This window comes from Bos grunniens, chromosome 22 (assembly GCF_055505025.1).
Source record: "Bos grunniens cultivar Pamir isolate PY7600 chromosome 22, Bosgru_T2T1.0, whole genome shotgun sequence".
Classification (NCBI taxonomy): Eukaryota; Metazoa; Chordata; class Mammalia; order Artiodactyla; family Bovidae; genus Bos; species Bos grunniens.
The window spans coordinates 23,475,949-23,500,270 of NC_141186.1; the positions used below are offsets into that span (position 1 = coordinate 23,475,949).

The window sequence follows — 24,322 nt, forward strand, 5'->3', positions numbered from 1 at the left end:
AACACAACTTCCTGGGTTCTGATCAAGTTCTGTATATATCCACCATACAAACCAGAAATCCTAGTCCTAGATATTTACTCGAGAGAAGAAAAAACTTATGTTCATGCTTAAAAAAAAATGTATGTGGATTGTTACAGTAGCTTTACTGATAATCCTTCAAGTCTGGAAATAAGTCAACTTTACTTAAAAAACAAATGGATTCGTAAACTGTGGTCTGTCCATACAAAGAAATATTACTCAGCAATATAAAAGAATTAACTGCTGATCCAAACAATATGTCAAAACCTCCCGTCAAGAAAGCCAGACTCAGGAGGCTATATATAGAATGGTTCTACTTATGGGACTCCCTGGAGGAAGCAAAAGTATAGTTACAGACACAAAAGACTCCAAATAGCCAAGACCATCTTGAAAAATAAAAACAGAACTGGAGGAATCAAGCTCTATGACTTCAGCCTATACTACAAAACAGTATGGTACCGGCACAAAAGCAGGAATACAGATCAATGGAGAAAGGATATAAAGTCAAGAGATAAATCCACATATGTATAGTGACCTAATCTATGACAAAGAAGGCAATGATATACAATGGAGAAAAGATAAATCTATTTAATAACTGGTGCTGGGAACACTGAACAGCTACATGTAAATTAATGAGATTAGAACACTCCCTAACACCACTACTCAAAAATAAACTTTAAATGCACTAAAGACCTAAACATAAGACCAGATACTATAAAACTTAGAGGAAAACATAGGAAAAACACTCCTTGACATAAACAGCAGCAATATCTCTTTTGATCCATCTCCTAGAGTAACGAAAATAAAAACAAAAGTAAACAAATGAGACCTAATTAAACTCAAACGCTTTTGTACAGCAAAGGAAACCATCAAAAAAAAACCCACAAACAACAACAACAAAAAAAAAAAACCCCACAGAATGAGAGAAAATATTTGCAAATGAAAGAGACAAGAGACTAGTCTACAAAATATACAAACAATTCACACAGCTCAAGATCAAAGAACAACAACAACAAAAAATCAAATCAAATGGGTGGAAGATCTTACTAGATCCTTCTCCAAAAAAGACCTACAGACAGACAGCCAAGAGGCACAAGAAAGGGAGCTCAGTATCACTAATTACTGCTGCTGCTAAGTCTCTTCAGTCGTGTCTGACTGTGTGCGACCCCATAGACGGCAGCCCACCAAGCTTCCCGTCCCTGGGATTCTCCAGGCAAGAACACTGGAGTGGGCTGCCATTTTCTTCTCCAATGCATGAAAGTGAGAAGTCAAAGTAAAGTCGCTCAGTCATGTCTGACTCTATCGACCCCATGGACTGCAGCCCACCAGGCTCCTCCGTCCATGGGATTTTCTAGGCAAAAGTACTGGAGTGGGGTGCCATTGCCTTCTCCGATCACTAATTACTAGAGAAATGCAAATGAATAGTACAATGAGGTGCCACCTCACACTGGTCAGAATGGCCACCATCAAAAACATCTACAAACAATAAATGCTGGAGAGGATGTAGAGAAAAGGGAGCCCTCCTACACTGTTGGTGGGAATGTATTAGTAAGTTGGTTCGGCCACTATGGTGAATAGTATGCTGCTGCTGCTGCTGCTAAGTCGCTTCAGTTGTGTCCGACTCTGTGAGACCTCATAGACGGCAGCCCACCAGGCTTCCCCGTCCCTGGGATTCTCCAGGCAAGAACACTGGAGTGGGTTGACATTTCCTTCTCCAATGCATGAAAGTGAAAAGTAAAAGTGAAGTTGCTCAGTCATGTCCGACTCCAGCGACCCCATGGATTGCAGCCTACCAGGCTCCTCCGTCCATGGGATTTTCCAGGCAAAAGCACTGGAGTGGGGTGCCATTAGAGGTTCCTTAAAAAACAAAAAACAGAATTACCGTTTGATCCAGCAATCCCACTCCTGGGTATAAGTCCAGAGAAAACCACAGTTCAAAAGGATATATGCACCCCAATATTCACTGCGGCACTATTTACAATAGCGAAGACATGGAAGCAATCTAAATGTCCATTGATGGAGGAATGGATAATGAAGATGTGGTACGTGTATATACAATAGAATACTATTCATCCATAAAAAGGAATGAAATAATGCCATATGCAGCACATAGATGGACCTAGAGATTGTAATACTGAGTAAAGTAAGTCAGACACAGAGAGAAAAATATCATATGATATCACTTATATGAGAAATGTAAAACAAAAATGGTACAAATGAACCTATTTACAAAGCAGAAATTGAGTCACAGATGTAGATAACAAACTTAAAGTTACCAAGGGAAAAAGGGGCTGGGATAAACTGGGAAATTGGGATGAACATATATACAGTATTGTATTTAAAACAGATAACTAATAGGAACCTACGTATAGCACGGGGAACTCTACTGAATACTCTTTAATAATCTGTTAGGAACAGAATCTTAAGAAGAGTGAATATATGTGTATGTATAACTGATTCACTTCACTGCAAAGTAAAAATGAAAATAAAACTAACTCAACTATACTCCAATTAAAAAAAATAAACAGAAGAACTAAAACAGGATAGATAGTAAAGCTGCAGGATATAAAATCAACACACAGAAACCCCTTGCATTCCTATACACTAATAATGAGAAAACAGAAAGAGAAATTAAGGAAACAATTCCATTCACCATTGCAATGAAAAGAATAAAATACTTAGGAATATATCTACCTAAAGAAACTAAAGACCTATATATAGAAAACTATAAAACACTGGTGAAAGAAATCAAAGAGGACACTAATAGATGGAGAAATATACCATGTTCATGGATTGGAAGAATCAATATAGTGAAAATGAGTATACTACCCAAAGTAATTTATAGATTCAATGCAATCCCTATCAAGCTACCAACAGTATTCTTCACAGAGCTAGAACAAATAATTTCACAATTTGTATGGAAATACAAAAAACCTCGAATAGCCAAAGCTACCTTGAGAAAGAAGAATGGAACTGGGGGAATCAACCTACCTGACTTCAGGCTCTACTACAAAGCCACAGTTATCAAGACAGTATGGTACTGGCACAAAGACAGAAATACAGATCAATGGAACAAAATAGAAAGCCCAGAGATAAATCCACGCACATATGGACACCTTATCTTTGACAAAGGAGGCAAGAATATACAATGGATTAAAGACAATCTCTTTAACAAGTGGTGCTGGGAAATCTGGTCAACCACTTGTAAAAGAATGAAACTAGACCACTTTCTAACACCATACACAAAAATAAACTCAAAATGGATTAAAGATCTCAATGTAAGACCAGAAACTATAAAACTCCTAGAGGAGAACATAGGCAAAACACTCTCTGACATACATCACAGCAGGATCCTCTATGACCCACCTCCCAGAATATTGGAAATAAAAGCAAAAATAAACAAATGGGACCTAATTAACCTTAAAAGCTTCTGCACATCAAAGGAAACTATTAGCAAGGTGAAAAGGCAGCCTTCAGAATGGGGGAAAATAATAGCAAATGAAGCAACTGACAAACAACTAATCTCAAAAATATACAAGCAACTCCTGCAGGTCAACTCCAGAAAAATAAATGACCCAATCAAAAAATGGGCCAAAGAACTAAATAGACATTTCTTCAAAGAAGACATACAGATGGCTAACAAACACATGAAAAGATGCTCAACATCACTTATTATCAGAGAAATGCAAATCAAAACCACTATGAGGTACCATTTCACACCAGTCAGAATGGCTGCGATCCAAAAGTCTACAAGCAATAAATGCTGGAGAGGGTGTGGAGAAAAGGGAACCCTCTTACACTGTTGGTGGGAATGCAAACTAGTATAGCCACTATGGAGAACAGTGTGGAGATTCCTTAAAAAACTGGAAATAGAACTGCCTTATGATCCAGCAATCCCACTGCTGGGCATACACACTGAGGAAACCAGAAGGGAAAGAGACACGTGTACCCCAATGTTCATCGCAGCACTGTTTATAATAGCCAGGACATGGAAGCAACCTAGATGTCCATCAGCAGATGAATGGATAAGAAAGCAGTGGTACATATACACAATGGAGTATTACTCAGCCATTAAAAAGAATACATTTGAATCAATTCTAATGAGGTGGATGAAACTGGAGCCTATTATACAGAGTGAAGTAAGCCAGAAGGAAAAACACCAATACAGTATACTAACGCATATATATGGAATTTAGAAAGATGGTAACTATAACCCGGTGTACGAGACAGCAAAAGAGACACTGGTGTATAGAACAGTCTTGTGGACTCTGTGGGAGAGGGAGAGGGTGAAAAGATTTGGGAGAATGGCATTGAAACATGTAAAATATCATGTATGAAACGAGATGCTGCACGATACTGGATGCTTGGGGCTAGAGCACTGGGACGACCCAGAGGGCTGGTATGGGGAGGGAGGAGGGAGGAGGGTTCAGGATGGGGAACACATGTTTACCTGTGGTGGATTCATTTTGATATTTGGCAAAACTAATACAATTATGTAAAGTTTAAAAATAAAATAAAACTAAAAAAATAATAAAAAATAAAATAAAATAAAACAGGATAGAAAACTATTGAGACAGAAAACAGGTCAGCTGTTGACTGGAGATGGAGGGAGGGAGTTACTACAAAGGAGCAGGAGAGAATCTGGGAGGGCAGGTTACGGAAGGGTTCTGTGTCTTGATAATGATGGCAATCTCATGACTATGTCTTTGTCAAAACTCAGAACAGTACACTAAAAAGGGTAAACTGTATGTAAGTTATACCTTAATAAACTCAACCAAAATATTCTCTTCCCACAAATTAGCAAAAAACAGCTAGACCATGAAGTTTTTTAAGTATATATTTTAAAAGACTCTCAAGTAATGCTTAGTCAAACGAATTCAATTATTAAAGCATTTACATGTAAAGGTAGAAGAAAGAACTTTGAGGCTAAAACTAGAAGGGGAAGAACTTTATACATGAAATGCCCCTCCTTGGTACAGTGAAGATGACCACAGGCCTACAGAATTCCTTCCTCTTCCACACAGTATGTTTGCTACTATCTCGTAATATAAGCTGGTCCTAAGAGACGTCAAACTTCAGCTGCCAAGGAACTGACATTTACCATACTGCAACCGGTAGGAAATTTTCTCTTTGTGTAGTATATCGCGCAGTCGTGTTTGTGTGTGCTCAGTCGTGTCCTACTCTTTGCGACCCTATGGACTGCAGCCTGCCAGGCTCCTCTCTGCATAAGATTTTACAAGAAAGAATACTGGAATGGGTTGCCATTTCCTTCTCCAAGGGATCCTCCCGACCCAGTGATCAAACTCACATCTCCCATACTGCCTGTACTGCAATGGATTCTTTACCACTGAGCCACCAGAGAAACCGCAATATAACCGAAAGCAAATATTATGAACAGAGAGTATTGTTAGAGGAGGGCAGGTTTCTATCATATTTATAAAAGCACCACATCCATGAGTAGGCAACATATTATTAAAAGTAAATGTTAAGAATATGAGATAAGAACAAATATGTATCAGTAATTATCATATGTACCAACATTAGGTCTTAACAATTAGCAATTCTTGTCTGAAAACTCACTAATGCTGGTTAGACTATAAGTTTAGTGTTGTTAAAGATTCCCTCAAAAGTGGACAGCTTCCATCTTTCTTCACAAGAAATCACATCTTTGATCCAGTTTATATATTTCAGTGCCAAAATTTGGCTCCCAAGTGTGTAGCTGTCTCTTCACTCATCTAAGTTATGATTGTGTTCTTCTGAAACTAGAGATTCATTTCTGCAAAGTAGAGAAAGAAGCAATTGAGTATGTATAGCACGTGATGGAATTCCAACTGAGTTATTTCAAATCCTGAAAGATGATGTTGTTAAAGTGCTGCACTCAGCAAATTTGGAAAACTCAGCAGTTGGCCACAGGACTGGAAAAGGTCAGTACTCATTCCAATCCCAAAGAAAGGCAATGCCAAAGAATGCTCAAACTACCGCACAATTGCACTCATCTCACATGCTAGCCAAGTAATGCTCAAGAGTCTCCAAGCTAGGCTTCAGCAGTATGTGAACCAAGAATTTCCAGATGTTCAAGCTGGATTTCAAAAAGGCAGAGATCAAATTGCCAATATCCACTGGATCATAGGAAAAACAAAAGAATTTGTTGGGAAAGGAGTATGTCAAGGCTGTATATTGTCACCCTGCTTATTTAACTTATATGCAGAGTACATCATGAGAAATGCTGGACTGGATGAAGCTCAAGCTGCAATCAAGATTGCAGGGAGAAATATCAATAACCTGAGATATGCAGATGACACATTCCTTATGGCAGAAAGTGAAGAGGAACTAAAGAATCTCTTGGAAGGTGAAAGAGGAGACTGAAAAAGCTGGTTTAAAACTCAACAGTCAAAAAACAAAGATCATGGCATCCAGTTCCATCACTTCATGGCAAATAGATGGGGAAACAGTGGAAATAGTGTCAGACTTTGTTTTTTTGGGCTCCAAAATCCAAGGCAGGATGACAGAGAAACAGATGGTTGGATAGCATCATCAACTCAATGGATATGAGTTTGAGCAAGCTCCAGGAGATGGTGAAGGACAGCGAAGCCTGACATGCTGCAGTCCATGGGGTGGCAGACTTGGACACAAATGAGCAACTGAACAACAACAAATAGCAGTCATGAACGTAATACTATTTTCTTTCATTCATTCATCCATCCATCCAACCAAATTTTTGTTTAGTGTCTTCTATCATGCTAGTAAAGTAATGCTCACAATTCTCCAAGCCAGGCTTCAGCTATATGTGAACCGTGAACTTCCTGATGTTCAAGCTGGTTTTAGAAAAGGCAGAGGAACCAGAGACCAAATTGCCAACATCCGCTGGATCATGGAAAAAGCAAGAGAGTTCCAGAAAAACATCTATTTTATGCTTTATTGACTATGCCAAAGCCTTTGACTGTGTGGATCACAATAAACTGTGGAAAATTCTTCAAGAGATGGGAATACCAGACCACCTGACCTGCCTCTTGAGAAATCTGTATGCAGGTCAGGAAGCAACAGTTAGAACTGGACATGGAACAACAGACTGGTTCCAAATAGGAAAAGGAGTACGTCAAGGCTGTATATTGTCACCCTGCTTATTTAACTTGTATGCAGAGTACATCATGAGAAACGCTGGGCTGGAAGAAACACAAGCTGGAATCAAGATTGCCGGGAGAAATATCAATAACCTCAGATATGCAGATGACACCACCCTTATGGCAGAAAGTGAAGAGGAACTCAAAAGCCTCTTGATGAAAGTGAAAGTGGAGAGTGAAAAAGTTGGCTTAAAGCTCAACAGTCAGAAAACGAAGATCATGGCATCCGGTCCCATCACTTCATGGGAAACAGATGGGGAAACAGTGGAAATAGTGTCAGACTTTGTTTTTTTGGGCTCCAAAATCACTGCAGATGGTGACTGCAGCCATGAAATTAAGAGACGCTTACTCCTTGGAAGGAAAGTTATGACCAACCTAGATAGCATATTCAAAAGCAGAGACATTACTTTGCCAACAAAGGTTCGTCTAGTCAAGGCTATGGTTTTTCCTGTGGTCATGTATGGATGTGAGAGTTGGACTGTGAAGAAGGCTGAGCGCCGAAGAATTGATGCTTTTGAACTGTGGTGTTGGAGAAGATTCTTGAGAGTCCCTTGGACGGCAAGGAGATCCAACCAGTCCATTCTGAAGAGATCAGCCCTGGGATTTCTTTGGAAGGAATGATGCTAAAGCTGAAACTCCAGTTCTTTGGCCACCTCATGCGAAGAACTGACTCACTGGAAAAGATTCTGATGCTGGGAGGGACTGGGGGCAGGAGGAGAAGGGGACGACAGAGGATGAGATGGCTGGATGGCATCACTGACTCGATGGACGTGAGTCTGAGTGAACTCCGGGAGTTGGTGATGGACAGGGAGGCCTGGCCTGCTGCGATTCATGGGGTCGCAAAGAGTCGGACACGACTGAGCGACTAAATTGAACTGAACTGATGAGCCAATGACTCATCCTATCTGTGAGCCGGCTGGGGATGCTGCAGTGAACAGCGAGGTGTTAAGAGATTTAGAGGCATGCAGACACACACAGGGAAGAAGGCCATATAATGATGAAGCTAAGAGACTGGACTGATGCTGCTATGAGCCAAAGCATGCTAAGGATCACTGGCAACAACCAGAAGCTAGGAAATGATGGCAAATGGATCCACTTTTTGGAGAGCGAACCTGACCCCGCCCTACCGGAAGTTGTCATGCAAAGGAAAGCTCTGGCCACGCCTAGAGTTCAGCACCATCGTCACGAACAGCGACACCACCCAATGTAGTCCCCTGACTCCGCTGCAGAGATTTTCACCTGACAAAGGAATTGGCCAATCCCAACTGGTTCCAATGGAGAAGGCAATGGCACCTCACTCCGGTACTCATGCCTGGAAAATCCCATGGATGGAGGAGCCTGGTGGGCTGTACTCCATGGGGTCGCTAAGAGTCGGGCACGACTGAGCGACTTCCCTTTCCCTTTATGAGCCAATGACATTTGTGAATACTCACAATAATAAGTTCATCTAATGATTTATATTGTGCTTAGGACAGTGTTAGGCATTGTATTAATATATCAACCTTTACAAACTGCTAATGAGGACAGTGAAGCACAGAGAGGTTAATTTGGCCAAGGTCACACAGGTGGTAAGTGGCAGAAGCAGAATGCGAACCCAGACATCTGACCTTGAAACCACCACTGTCTTCTGATAAACCTGGGAAAACAGACAGGGACCAGGTCCAGCATAAGGCTGGGACCTGACAGGATGACATTTGGATTTCTTTTAGAAGGTAATACAAAGAAATTAGGGGTTTTCTCCATAGGGCTTTTTATAGCCCCATTTGTGTTTTCACGTGATGCGTCTTGCAGCAACATGGAGAATGGCAGGAAGGGCCTGATGCATAAATTTATTACCTCATGGTTCTAGAGGTTGGAAGTATAACACGGGTGCACAGGGCTAAATTCCTTCTGGAGACATTCCAACTGCTAGTGGTGCCCTCCCTCCATCTTTACAGCACACCAACATAATGCAGTCTTTCCCCTCTCTGCTCCTGCCACCTTACGAAAGCCCTGTGATGACACTGGCCCCTGGATGGCCCAGGATCAGCTTCCTATCAAATACCCTCACCCTATTCTTACCCGCCATGTAAGGTGGTGCACCGATGGGCTCTGGGAACATCTGCGGACATCTTCAGGGCACCATGTATCACAGCCTACTGCAACCCCACATGCGTGCTTTAGTGACTGGGGGATGGGAAGATGCAGGAAACCCAGGGATTGTTATGTTACAAAACAACTGACTGGCCAACATGTGACGTTAGTGGCATGGACCTCAATGTTGAATATATTCCCCCCCCCACTTTTTTTTTTCCTTTCCTGGATTTTAGGCAGGTGGTTTGATTTCAAGTAAAAACACAAGGTTTAACGGAGGCAGAACTATTAAATGGCACCATGACGCCCTTCAGATCACAGTTCTGTTATTTCCCCTGCCAGGACCTTTTAGCAAAAGCCTTCCTAAACAGATCACAGCTCCCAGGAGCATTTGCATTTTATATTAGAACAGAGAAGGGAGACTAAGAATTCACATAAAGATATGAATTTATAATGACAGCAGACTCGACCTCCTTGGGGAGATATCTGAAGCAATATTTAGACAAAGTCAGATAATTATGACAAAATTTTAATATTCTGCAACTTTGGGGTGGTAGTGATTATCTTACTCAAACCTGTCCCTCATATTTTTACTTTTTTGTTTTTGAGTAATTTGTTTAAAAGAACACGTTCTGTTTCAAGTATGTGTTCTTTCTTTTAAACAACAAAAAGTACCTGTTTGAATAAAAAGCCATTCACCCATTTTGTTCTCATAAAAGTTTAATAGAAGCCAACTAAAGTTTAAGATCTCCCAGAGGACAAATAAAGATATTTCTCAGCAAATGTAGAATTGCGATTTTCTCTGGTGCTGGGGGATTTTACACACAAACACAATTTTATTTTACATTTAAAAGAGGTGAGTAAATAGACAAATCAATTTTAACTGTTCTGAAATTTCATACTGGGTCATTAATTTTAAAAGATGGGACTTTGGTAATAGTTAAAAGAACAGAGGCCCAAGGGTAAAGACTGAGAATGTGAAGTGAAAGTCACTCAGTCGTGTCTGACTCTTTGCCACCCCATGGACTATACAGTCCATGGAATTCTCTAGGCCAGAATACTGGAGTGGGCAGCCTTTCCCTTCTCCAGGGGATGTTCCCAACCCAGGGATCGAACTCAGGTCTCCCGCATTACAGGCAGATTCTTTACTAACTGAGCTATCAGTTCAGTTCAGTTCAGTCTCTCAGTCGTGTCCGACTTTGCAATCCCCATCGCAGCACGCCAGGCCTCCCTGTCTATCACCAACTTCTGGAGTTCACTCAAACTCACGTCCATCGAGTCGGTGATGCCATCCAGCCATCTCATCCTGTCGTCCCCTTCTCCTCCTGCCCCCAATCCCTCCCAGCATCAGAGTCTTTTCCAATGAGTCAACTCTTCGCATGAGGTGGCCAAAGTACTGGAGTTTCAGCTTTAGCATCATTCCTTCCAAAGAACTGAGCTATCAGGGAAGCCCTAAAGACTGAGAATAATCACCTTCAAAATTCTGACTTATCAGTAGCCTCGGATGAGAACCAAGACGGATCTAAACCAGGTTCCTTCGGATATTCTACACTATATTCTTCATAGGAATTCATCTGGAATTCCCTGCTGTAATAACACCAACCCCCTCTTCTTCTTTCCTTAACACTGCTTACCCTAATGGATTCTGATAAAACCAAGCCAGATAAAATAAAGACCTGTCCTCACATCTAGTTGTAGAAACAAAGATGTAATACTCTGTACAAAAATAAAATTGGCACGTGAATGCAGCACTTAAACATACACTCAGAATAGAGTAGAATCAGAGACAGGTTTTCCCATAGGAGTTCAGACAACCTCAAATAATTAAAAGTTTCTCAAGGGGAATCTTCCCTTCATACCTTCCGCGCCTGCCAACATTCAATAAAATATTTACCCCCAGTAAAGTATGTATTTTACTGTTTCTTTTAAGATAACTATCAATTATAAAGCTCTGCCATCCTGGGAAAAATGGCTTTGGAAAACATTATAAAGAAACTCTGCTAAGTAAGGTCTTTAAGCCTCAGTTTACTCACATATAAAATAAGTTTATGGGTTACTGTATGACAATGTATATCAAGCAATTGACAGTTTCAAGCACAAAGGAGGTTCCTTCTAGGCTAAAACAGAATGCTGATTTACCTTAATGAATTAATGAAGTAAGTTTAACTTTTAGTTAGTTTTTTTACACTCTAGTTAATTTCCTGTATCTGGCTTTGAGAGCAAAGAACTGGTCCCTGCAAAATCTTTTTGCACTATATACTTACAGTAAATGATTGCATTGTTTACTTTCAACTTATACACTGTTAAATGTCAATTATATCTCAGTAAAACTGGAAACAATAAATTAATAAAATAAAACTGATCACTGAGTAGAGAAATGAAAAAGCTTAAGTTACTCAGACTCCTTGCTGAATAAACACATGCTTTTAATTTTAGCTATAGACAGTAAGGGGCTTCCCTGGTGGCTCAGCTGGTAAAGAATCTGCCTGCAATACAGGAAACCTGGGTTGGGAAGATACCCTGGAGGGCATGGCAACCCACTCTAGTATTTTTGCCTGGAGAATCCCAATGGACAGAGGAGCCTGGCAAGCTGCAGTTCGTGGGATCGCAAAGAGTCGGACACAACTGAGCAACTAAGCACAGCAGCACAGACTGTAAACTGATTGATCTTATACTGGGGTTGTTCAATTAATACCTGGGATACTATTTAAATCCTGTTGGCTCATTTATTTTTTTTTAAATAGCAGCTTTACTGAGACATAGTTCACATGTCATAAAATATACCTACCACTTTTAGTATAGTCACTGAATTGGCAATCATCAATATAATCAATATTAGAACATTTTATCACATTCATTACCTCAAAAGAACCCTCAAACAGAAGTAGAGAACAATTGCAGGGGAAAGTGGAAGCAGGTGGGAGGAATTGAGAGCGTGGGATTGACATATATACACTGCTGAAACTATGTAGAAAACAGACAATTAATGAGCACATACTGCACAGCTCAGGGAACCCTACCAAATTATCTACGGTGACAGGCATGAATGGGAAGGCAATCCGAAAGGGAGAGGATATGTGTATACATATGACTGATTCATTGTGCTGCACAGTAGAAACTAACACAGCAGTGTAATACAACTATGCTCCAATCAAAAATAATGTTAACAGAAACCTCAAACCCATTAGCAATCACTTACCATTTTGCCCAAATTCTCACCATCCAGCCCTAGGAAACCACTAATCCACTTTCTATTCCCATAGATCTGCCTATTCTAAATGTTTAATATAAGTGGAACTATACAAAGTCAGTTTTGTGAACTGGTTGTTTTCACTTAGCTTTATGTTTTCATGACTCATCCATGTTATACCATGCCTAAGAACTTCATTCCTTTTTAAGGTTTCATAACATTCCTCACAGAGATTCTCAATCCATTCATCAGTTGACGGATGTCTTCTGTTGTTTCACTTTTTGGCTGTTATGAAGAATACTGCTATGAACAGTCATGTAAACATTTCTGTGTGGCTGTCTGTTTTCAGTTCTCTTGGGTGTTTGCTAAAGACTGGAATTGCTGGGTCATATAGCAACTCTGTGTTTAACATTTTTGAGAAACCACTAGACTCTTTTTCAAAGTGATTGCACCATTTTACGTTCCCACCGACAGTCTCTGAGGGTTCCAACTTCTCCACATCCTCACCAATACTACTTACTGCCTTTCTTTTTCATTTTAGCCACCCCAGTGGGTATGAAGAGGTATTTCATTGTGGTTTTAATTTGTGATAATGATGTCAAGCAGTTTTTCATGTGCATATTGGCTTTTGGTATCTACTTTGATTTGGGTATGTGTATGTACATAAATATGTGTGTGTATGTAAATATGTGTGTGTATATATATATATATGTTACTTTCTGCTATACAGCAAAGTGAGCATATATATTACTTCTCAGGTTCTTTTCCATTATAGGTTATTACAAGATACTGAATATAGTTCCCTGTGCTACATAGTAGGACCTTCCTGTTTATCTATTTATCCCAAACTCTTAATTTATCCCTCCTTCCCTTCCTCTTTGGTAGCCATAAGTTTGTTTTCTATATCTTTGAGTTTATTCCTGTTTTGTAAATACGATCATTTGTATTATTTTTTTTTAGATTTCATACACAAGTGATATCATGTGACACTGTCTTTCTGTCTGACATAGTATGTCATCTAATATGATAATCTCTACATCCATCCATGTCGAGTTAATTTTTGTATATGCTGTGAGCTATAACGGTTGAATATAATTCTTTTGCATATGTTTCTGCATTATTTATTGAACAGTGATTTTTTTTTCCTCCACTGAATTGTCTTGACTCCTGTGTCAAAAAATCAGTTGACCATAAATGTGAGGGTTTATTTCTGGACTCTCAATTCGATTCCATTTATCTCTATTTCTCTAATACTAAAAAAAAAAATTATTCCTGCATTTGTGTAGAGTAAACATTTGCATAAATAGAAGCATAAGAAGAAATTAAAGGACCTCCCTGGTGGTCCAGTGGCTAAGACTCCAAGCTCCCAATGCAGGAGGCCTGTGTTCGATCCCTGGTCAAAGAACTAGATGCTATATGTCAAAACTAAGAACTTGTATACCCCACGTAAAGATGCCGCTGGCTTCAACTAAAAGATTCTGCATGCCACAACTAAAGATTGAAGATTCCAAGTGCCACAGCAAAGATCCAGCACGGCCAAATAAATTAAACCAACAACAAATATTTTAGAAAAAGAAATGTAAAGGAAAGATCAATCCCACTGTGGTAGAACAAGCTACTGGTTCCAATTCGCACTCCTCTCCTGTGGTTATAAACGTGCACACCCTTGTCTTATCAAGGTGGGGGGAGTGACTCAGGGCTTGGCCACGCAATGTGTCCTGACTCTTGGGATGTCAGTGAATGTGACACAAGCGGACACTTCAAATGCTCGTGTCCAGTTCATCTTACTTTCTTGCACTTTTGGGATCACATGAAAAGAATATACCTTCTGTGTCCACTGGTTTCAAGTGAACAACAGATGCTTGGAATAAACCTGAACCCACTCCGTGATCTGGAATCCAGCCAAATTAGGCAGACCCTGGACAAAACTCTGAAGCTTGGGCAAGAAATAAATGCTTATCACTGTTTCCCACTATGGTGTTTGTGGTTGGTTGCTCTATAGCGATAGCTAACTAAAACACCTACCACTTAGAGATAACCATGCCTATCATTTTGGTCTTTTATAAAATATGAGATTATGAAAAAAAAAGTATGTATACATACATACACACATATATGTGTGTATATATATTTGCACTCTTGTTGTTTTTATTTAGCATTTTTCCATAGTACTCTGTGTTTAACAGTTCTTGATAAACACTCCTTTTATTATCAACCTATTTCAATCTTGAAAAAATTATATATTCCTCTTAACCATTTCCACACTATTACTATTTTAAGTCAAAGTACAATGCATTGTGTTTACTTCCCCTCTCTCAGATAAATCTTGGTCTGTATTTCACATTTTCCACAGAATGGATTCCTACAGGTAAAATCTTTAGCAAGTGCCTTTAAGAAGGGTTCAAGGAAGAACCACATAATCCTAATTTCCATGGCATTACTATTCACATTTTCAACTATACTCTGGCTAAACCTGGATTATTTTGCTGCTTAGGAAATACAGGTCAAGAAGGAAGGGACATATGCACATCTATGGCTGATTCATGTTGTTGTGTGGCAGAAACACAACATTGTAAAGCAAGTATCCTCCAATTAAAACTAAACAGCAAAAAAAAAAAAAAATTCAGGCCAATTTTTGTTTCACTTTTTGAAAAACCATTTATGTGAATTCTTCCAACATGTTCCATTATACTATCTTTGGACATCGGCAGTTTATTCTAAAGAAGACTGTTCTTGCCACAAAAAATAAACTACGCAAAGCTGTGCCTCTTACTTTCCTTGGATTTATTTGGAAATAGGGCATGGGAACAAAATGCAAGCTTATTTCTTTGGGTTTTTAATATTGGCATGGCTGATAAAGTGTCATATACCTTGAAAGATGGTATCCAGGGTAAGAGCCGGGTCTGATTTCCTCTATATCTGTAACAGCTTCTGGCATGTTGCATAGATGGATTTAATAAATATTTCCTGAATAAATGCATGTAAGAAACATAGAAAATGTTAAAACAGCCTTTCTGGCCAGCAATTATTGCCCTCACAATGATTGGTAACTAGTTTTCAGGTTTCGAGGATGACAAATACGTTGCAACCAAAATTAGATGCAGGACTCTAAAAAGTAGGTCAGACGGCTGATACTGTATCTAAACTTCTCTGGGTCCATCTTAGCAAATAAATGGATCTCTCTCAGTTCCCAGTTCAACTTTTCCTTTCCCCAAGGAAAATCATGTTTATTCAGATCATCTAGTAACAACTGATCCGGTTCTTTTTTGGCAACTGCTAAAATGATTACTTTGGGAGCCCCAGTGGCTGTCCTTGCAGAAGACATTCACTGACTTGCAGGAAGTCTCACTGGGGTGCCTGTCATTTTTCATCTTGTAAACTGAACCCCTCATCTCACCTGGCCATTGCCTCTCTCGCATCAGTTCTGTGGGGACCTGGGCCCCTCTGTTCCCACTTCTCAGGGGCTACTTGTTGCTCACCCCCATGGGCTAAGCCTGGAGATACCCTTTAAAAGAGAAAGACTTCCACCTGCCTCAGGCACTTAATAATGTTAAGTGACATTTTCATCTATTCAAACCCTGGGAAACATATTTTTAAAAGTCGGGTTTGCAAGTCACTCACCTGGAAATTCCCTAGACAGAAATGGAACAAAGGACAGGAGAACCCAATTAGGTTTACTTAAATTGAAGGTACTGAGGGGAGGCCAGCTAGGTGCTGCACGGGGAACCGGGAGATGAGAGACAGCAGGTCTTGGGTGTGCACAGAAAAACACGGCCACTGTCCCCACGTGCAGGGAGATCCAGACTCGCCAAGGCCAGCAACTCATGACACCGAAACTGTGTCTCCCTCCTCTGCCCCGCCCCCAGCACACACCCATCTATCTGAGGGCGCAGGACCTGCTAATACAGCAGAGAAGGTTTAAGGAACCTCTGAAAACTGAAAATTGCTGCTCAGCTTGTAGGGAGCGGTAGATTCCCCATTTTTCTGTTACATCGTGTGTCTGGTACTGTATGACAGTGGCACAAAAAATCCTCCAGCTGAACAAAGCACATGAAGAAAACAGAAATTCTGGAAAGTACCCAGGAAAAATGTATTACCTTGCCACCCAGGAGCCAGTGTTCACTGAAACTCCTGAACAGAGCAAAGCATCTAGAAAGACAGTGAAAATGCAGATGAGACAGTTATCAGATAGTGGCTATCAGGAACAGAGAGGGCCTTCACTCAACAGCAGTTTAGTCCTCAGGAGTTTCGTTATAGGATTAAGGCTCATCCAGAACTACCTGCTCACAGATGCTCCTTGATATTTGCTTAGAGGAGCCCTGCTGCCCTCCCATCGTCAAGGGAACTGGCTGTGAGTTTGTAACCATTATAGCTGCGATGATGAAACAGTGAAGAAGATCTGCCTCTAAGTCAAAAGTATACAGAGATAAGGTTCATTTTCAGTGCCCTGCAGCAGCTTCTGATGGCAAGGCCACTGCACTTCTCCGTAAGTGGGGATCCAGAACTGATTCATCTCAGAGTGAGCAGATGCCTCTTTTTTCTCTCTAATACCACCCTGGGCTCCACCTCCTAATAATTTCATTACATGGCAGGGATGGGGGCAGGTGGGGAATAGAAAAAATGAGAGAATGACTGGTAAATATATGGCAAACTTTTACATGAAGAAATGGGGAAAACAAAACCCCTTAGAACTCTATGATTAGCAGGAATGGAACTAATAACGTTACTATAGACATGTTATCAGGCCAGTCATGTCCACTCTGTGTATAATATTCTATTCCTTTGTGTTGTGCTACGTAACTGAGGTGTGTAGTCTGTGTGAAGGTGAGTGACACTGGAATAAAAGCTATGTTTTTTGCTGATTCTTGTTTAAGACGCTTGTTACCCGCTGTTGCAGATACTTCCGAGCTTAAAATTAGAACACAGACTCTGCCAAGTTTTCTGGGGAAATATATGAGTTTAAAAAATAGGGTACAGGATAAAATAACTTGATGAGGAAGTCTGAATTAATAAGAAAGTTACAAATGCAGAAACAAAAAGAGGAGATGGCTGCCCTGGCTCTAACTGAAGGCATTCTGCTTTCTGTTTCTTTTCAGGGTTCTGGGATTTTGAAAAAAAATTGTTTGATTGTATATAAAATCTCCAAAAACTTGCTGAAATATCTCACTCGGTTTCAGGTTCACTATTTTATTAAATATTCACCCCAATCAGTGTAAACATGTTTCCATATATACAGAAAAACTGGATGGAATGGAAAAAAAAAAGAGAAAGGAAGACATGGAAAAAAAATCAGATTCTCTTAATACTCTATGAGCCTACAACTCATTAACACATGAAAAGTGACTTTTTATAGCCATATTGATTAATGTATTTGATACCCAATTTAATGAATCATCAGGTTGAAAATTGAATTACCCGGTACAATTTCTAATATTTCTCGTGAAAGGGTATGCCTTCTTTCATAGTTACTGAAAAATATGTTAATATATGTAGCTATTTGTTAACTGTTTGCATTTCAAACATAATAAAGTTTGGCAAATCAAATCACCTCATTTGTTTCCATTACTTGAAATGCTGCTTGGGGAAATTTTTAGGCAAGGTACCAAGAGTATCACATCTCCCCCTAGACAGCCCAGGTTTGCTTCGTGCTCCCTGCCTGCTGTGCTCTAATCTAACTTGTCCCTCTGCTAGGTTTTTCCCTACAGAGCTCGACTTGTTAAGGGCTGTGCATTAATTTGCCTTTATTTTGTGTAGAGCCAGGCATATGCAGCATCTGCCCCGGGCCTGAAGCTGTGCTAGGTGCTGCGGCTGCAGCCAAGAGCACTGACAACATGGAGGGGGTCCTGGCTGTCAGCTGCTGAGCATGGATGGTCATCAGAAATGAGAGGATCAACCAAAGGAGACAGGTATGCCTGGGAACAGGGGAGTGTGGATGTGGGATGACATGGCATCAAGTGCAATTAGCTGGAAGACATTTAACCATTAGGAGATTTGGGCAGCAAACTCTTTCTGCCAGCATTTCCCAAATACTCAGGGTGGCAGCACCATTTCCACCTTGGCTAACAAGGCTTTATGATTGTGGCAACAGTTTGAATCACTGAGTTATATTTATGGACTATTTCAGAAAATTAATCAGAAGTCCTGTAGTAAGGCAGAAAAAAAGGTTGCATGCCTTATATATGCTCCTAATGACTCATATTTTTAGGACTATGCACAATTTTTCACTTGGGGGTAATGCAACATACCTAGCTAAACATGTCATTTGCATTTTACACCTTGGTTTATTTATTTATTCTTCATCCCCCAAGAGATATGTTTTATTGCTGATTACACTGTACAGGAAAAAAAAAGGAAGTAAAAAGTAAACTCTACTTTTGAGGGTTTAACGGACCATGAATCCTCTCAGTTGCTTTTCAATGTCTGTGCACTGAAGTTGAGTTTTAATTAGTTGTCACCACAGCTGACTCAAAAAGTTTCTTTAAAAAGGGTAAATACAACTTTGGTTATAAAACAAACGACCTCGGCAGCAAAATAATCTGGAAAGAGAGTGGGGAAAACGTTAAGTCTGAACTTCAGTAGAACTTGACCAATTCTCAGGAACACTGGGGAAATTCATCTACAATTGTCAGGACTTTACCCCGCTTTCTAGAAACATCTGTACTGTGAGCGATGGTGCTCCTGTTTACTCCCAAATTTCAAAGAATATAACAACTACCAGATGCCAGATTCTCAGAGAGCACTCGAGGAATTTTAGATCAAGCCAATGAAATATGACAAGAACAGGTAGCCCATGGTCTTTCTAAGAGACTGAGCATGCATTTCTGATAATAGTATTAATAGGTAGGCAACCCATGTTTGCTTCATTCTGAATTTGAATCTACTTTAAACATTTAATGGTTTTCTGCTGGATTTTAGTATCCACGAGAAGAATGGATAACAAGTTATTCTGAACAAGTTATTTCTATAAATTTTAATGTAGTGAAACAGCCTACTGTACAACAAAATATTACCCAGCTGACATCTATGTAACAGTATATCACTGCATTAAAGAGATGACCCCAAAAGATTCAAGTTCGTTTTCCAGAAGGAGTGACTGCTCTGTCACGGACCAGAAATATTAAGAAGACATGAGCAAAGGTTGAAGGTGCTTTCAGGGAATGAGCAGAGCAAACAGAATTATAGAAAAATACAGGGTCACCTGCTGAACCTTCAGTAATACCAGGCTTCTACTGAATTTATCTGGCTCACAAAAAAATGGTTATTCTTGCTAGTATTTGGACTCCTAGTTGAGTATTCTGTGTTGTCTATAGGACAACTTCTTTTATTCAAAGTTATCATCCTTTTAAACACAGAATATCACAGTAAAATGTGAAAAAAAAAGTGCATGGCAGTTTTATGGCTGATAAATTGATCCTCACAAATTTTTGGTCAAATTTGAGAAACAATTCTGTTTTCATCAGCTATAAAATCAGAACACATAAAAAATTCTAGGGCAGACTGCTTGGTTATGTGAAATGTTCAATTATCTCCACATTGAGGCATGTGATAGTTTATTACTTCAAAATTTAATTGCAATTTATTATTTTTACAAGTACTATTTATAACGTACTACTTACTTTGCCAGTCAGTAAAACTCACTTGGGGAAAATCAATTTTGCATTTTTTTCTGACTGAGAATTCCTCCTAGTAATAATGATTAGTGAAAACTTAGAACACGTGTAATATTATTTCCGGAAATACTGAAATTTTAAAGACATTGCCTTCTAAATTTGAAGAGGAAGCTATTAGGATTTTTTTTCACTTTTTTCTTTTTTTTGGCCGTACTGCATAGCACATGAGACCTTAATTCCCAGCCAGGGATCAAGCCCATGCCTGCCCTGCAGTGGAAGCACAAGCGTCTTAACCATTGCACCACAAGGGAAGTCTCTAAGGAGTTCTTATCTTTGCTTCTTAGGCTTAGTAAATTACCAAGACGTGCCTTTAATCCTTAATATTCTCACTTACTGAAACCTTTAAAAACTTTAGAACAGCTGCTTTTATCGTTACTGTTGTTTTAAAAATTCTTTTTCTACATGGTGTAAAATTAGAGAAAGAAACAGGATGATTCTTATCACACGGAGCATAACTCTAGATGCAAGGAGGAATGTTGTATGACATCCCTTATATGCGGAATCTAAAAAGAAATGATACAAATGAACTTACAAAATAAAAAGCGACTCACAGACTTAACAGAACCAACTTATGGTTATGGGAAGATGGTGGGAAGGGTGGGGAAAGAGACAGTTAGGGAGTCTGGGATGGACAGTACACACTGCTGTGTCCAAAATGGAAAACCAACAAGGACCTGCAGAGAGCACTCTGCTCAACACTATGTGGTCGCCTGGATAGGAGGGGGTTGGGGAGAGAAGGGCACATGGACATGTACGGCTGAGTCCCTTCTCTGTGCACCGGGAACCATCACAACATGTTCATCAACTATATCTCAATACAAAAGAAAACGTCTTTAAAAAGTGCAGAACTCTGATTAGCAATACTTGAGTTTATCTGAAAAAGAAATTAATTGATTTGTATGCTGTTTCTGTCTTCCTGCTGTGACATTTTACTAATTTCATTAGTAAGTAGTAAAAGTGAAGAAAGTGTGGTTTTTGGTTCTTCCTGAATGTATCCATTTAGCCAACACCTATCCTCTGTGGTTCTACCAGAATTATGTTTGAAAAATATCACATCACTTAAATAAAAGTTTAAATTAAAAATTGTGTCACTTAAGTAAGTGTAGAACATAGGTTTTACAGTTGGAGGAAGACCTGAGACTGGGTCTGTTTTTTAGCCATCTTTTCACCATTGTAAATTGGATAACTACACACCCTCATCATCTGGTCGGGGGAGGACAAAACTTAGCAGGCAGAATGTTATTTTTGTTAAGGTCATATGAAAAATGCCTTCCGAAATTTTCAAAGGAAACATTCAAGATTTCTAATCTACAATTCTCAACAAGAGATCTTTTCTTTCACATGTTAAAAAAAATGTTCCTGAAACAATCTATTTTTTTCAGACAGCTACACTTGAATTATGCTAATATTTCTACTCTAGATTCATTGTCTGCTTATTTTTTTTAATTTAAAATAAATATCAGTTTTATTTTCTTCAGGCCTATAACTATGTTTTCATTCCCTTTAATGGCCTATTTCTTTCTGGGTTCATCAAAAAACTCCGCCTCTACGAAGTCTGAAGTACTAAACACTTATTCCAGGTTTGTGATACAAAGCGTCTTTTATCCATGTAAACATTTTAGATTTAAATTCTTTGTCATGCTGGACATGTCATGCTCATATGTAAATTTTTATTAGTGAAACTGGTAATGATATTCATATTCAATTTGATTAACTCTGTCTTCTACTGTTCAAACATCTGCTGTCATCTCTCACGGAATATCAACCTTTTTCTATTTTCTTTCCTCTCTTCTGGCTTCGCATGGCTCCATGTGCCACCATGGATGCCTTTCCTCACTTGTGTGTGTGTAAGAACTCTAGTATATCCTTTAGGACTCAATTCAGAAGTCTCTCTGCTCCTTATACACATCTTTACTAGAGCAGTTTTGAAGCTGGAGTTACAATGATTGATTTACACTTCATTCTGTCTCTCAGATTATGGATCCATGTTGGCAAGACAAAATCCAAGATTTGTTCATATTTGTATTTCTAATACATAAAGTTCATAAATGTCTGTTAAATGGCCAAATGACTATACTTTTCTTTAGAAAGGAGCTACCAGCTTTTCTTAGAAATGGCAACAGGTGGCCATTTGGATTTTTCTCTTTCTGTTTTCCGTAGGTTGTGATCATCATGGCACCTGAATTACTGATTCTTTTGGGGGCCGCAGTAATACTGCAAGCAGACTTACTTCCTGATAAAAAATGTAAGTACCACCTATTAAATTCAATAATTAAAAAAAAAATTAGTACATTACAAAAAAGGATAGTATTACTTTCTCCTAAATAAGACTCAATTAGGAAATCATGATTTTTTTAAAAAGGGATGGAACATTTATTCTTATCAGAATATCAGTTCTTTAAACATATTACATTTTAAGAAAGCAAAGTTGGCTGAAGCGGATATTTTATGTTGCAGTGGGAAATCGTATTCCAAGTGTGAGTAAACGGGCGCTCAGAATAAAGCTGCAGCCGGTTGGCCGTATTTGGACACCTTCCCAGACAAGCGTATAGTTCAAAGTCCTCTCCAAGTTCTCAGAACCAAAGAATAAGAAGCTTCCACTATGTTTGGTTCAGAAACTTATTGATCACTGGGTTTAGGGAAAAAAAAAAAAAAAAAACAAACAACCCATCACATGAGTCCCCCACTAGCACTAAGAGAACCTGCTACAATAATGACTATGTTCTCGTATCTGCACTGTCCAATGATACTTGACTATTGAGCACTGGATATACGGCTCACGTAACTAAGACAGTGAACTTTGATTTTATTTAAATAGCCACATGTGGCCAGTGGCTACCATAATGGTCGGTGAAGTACAGACAGAGCCCCAGAAGTCTGTATGCAGCAGGTGTGGAGGCAGAGTCACGGAAAGCTATTAAATATTAAATGTCAGTGGAAATGTGCTGACGAGTAAATTCATCAAAGGTTTCGTAATTGTACAATACTATAAGCGAAAGAAGTGAATTCACTCAGTCACGTCCGACTTTTTGCGACCCCATGGACTGTAGCTGACCAGGTTCCTCCGTCCATGGGATTTTCCACACAAGAATACAGAAGCGGGTTGCCATTTCCTTCTCCAGGGGATCTTCCTGATCCAGGGACTGAACCTGGGTCTTCTGCACTGCAGGCAGACTTTTTACCATCTGAGCCACCAGGGAAGCCCAACTTTAGCAAAAATTTTAAAAGTTGTATAAATGTATGCTCAAGAAAAAAAGACAATAAATGTATTACATGTTAATGCCACTCAGTGATAAAACTGTGGCTGTATTTTTTTTCTTTTTTTTTTTTTTGATCATCTGTGCTTCCCAAGATTTCTAAGAACAGGCATTGATATTGTAATTTAAATGAAAGCTTTGATTTTGAAGACACTGTTAGAGAGTGGTTCATGAGGGCGGAAAAAACATTTTCTGTTTATAAATGCTGATTGAGTAATTTTGCTTACAAGTTTTTTGACCTTGAATCATAGTAAGAAACAAATCTTTACATCCTGAACCAGTATACAAATATGTGACTATATTTATGGAACAAATAAGAAGTTCATGAAATAGGACTTCTTATGTTTGATGCACCTGATATTTTCTATTCAATTTTATTCCATGTCATTAAACACATTGCTACCCACAAATGAACATATTATTTTAGTCCATTAATAGATAATGACCCTTTGAAAATTATTATATTGAATAATAATATAGTAAACTATTCATATTTCAATAAAACACCTGTAGGTGTTATAGGTAAATACCTGGGCAAAGTAAAAAAGATAATGAGCTAAAAACAGTTCTAAAGAACCTTTTCCTAAGATTATTTCAGTGTTATACAGTCTGATAGCATAATAAAATACTATGCTACACAATAAAACATTTAGTGATTTTAAAATGTCCCATATAATTAAACATTGCATGGCTTTTTTCTTTTGATCAACAGTTTTACTTCTACCACCAGTCAATTTCACCATTAAAGCTGTCAATTTAGCTCAAGTTCTTTTACGTTGGGAACCAAATCCTGATCAAGAACAAAGCAATATCCAGCTAGGATATCATGTGAAAATAAATGCTCCACAAGAAGAAGATGTAAGTGTTTATTCTGATGGCAATGCTTACCTAGACTGAATTTTCCTTATTAAAGGAAATTTTAACTAAAAAGAGAGAAAATCACTACAAAGCTTTCTGTTAATGTTCCTAGGAGGGCAATGTCTCTATTGAAAT

At 39.0% G+C, this 24,322-nt stretch overlaps 2 protein-coding genes across 5 annotated transcripts in view; one reads left to right on the top strand and one right to left on the bottom strand.

The window, feature by feature from the left end:
* Positions 1-24,322, bottom strand: part of TRNT1 (tRNA nucleotidyl transferase 1) — a 97,495-nt gene that overhangs the window by 33,443 nt on the left and 39,730 nt on the right. Inside the window, exon 2 of one of the 4 annotated variants that reach the window (XM_086366657.1) lies at positions 15,273-15,369. The exons of the other annotated variants lie outside the window; for them this stretch is intronic. The gene's annotated coding sequence lies outside the window, so the exon portion shown is untranslated. The remainder of the gene's footprint in view (positions 1-15,272; positions 15,370-24,322) is intronic. 4 annotated transcript variants of the gene reach the window in all.
* IL5RA (interleukin 5 receptor subunit alpha) overlaps positions 18,040-24,322 on the top strand; it is a 38,298-nt gene continuing 32,015 nt past the window's right edge. The window contains exons 1-3 of the mRNA XM_086366671.1: positions 18,040-18,308; positions 22,233-22,317; positions 24,042-24,187. Coding sequence (XP_086222797.1) covers positions 18,270-18,308; positions 22,233-22,317; positions 24,042-24,187 — 270 coding nt within the window. The 5' untranslated portion in view covers positions 18,040-18,269. The remainder of the gene's footprint in view (positions 18,309-22,232; positions 22,318-24,041; positions 24,188-24,322) is intronic.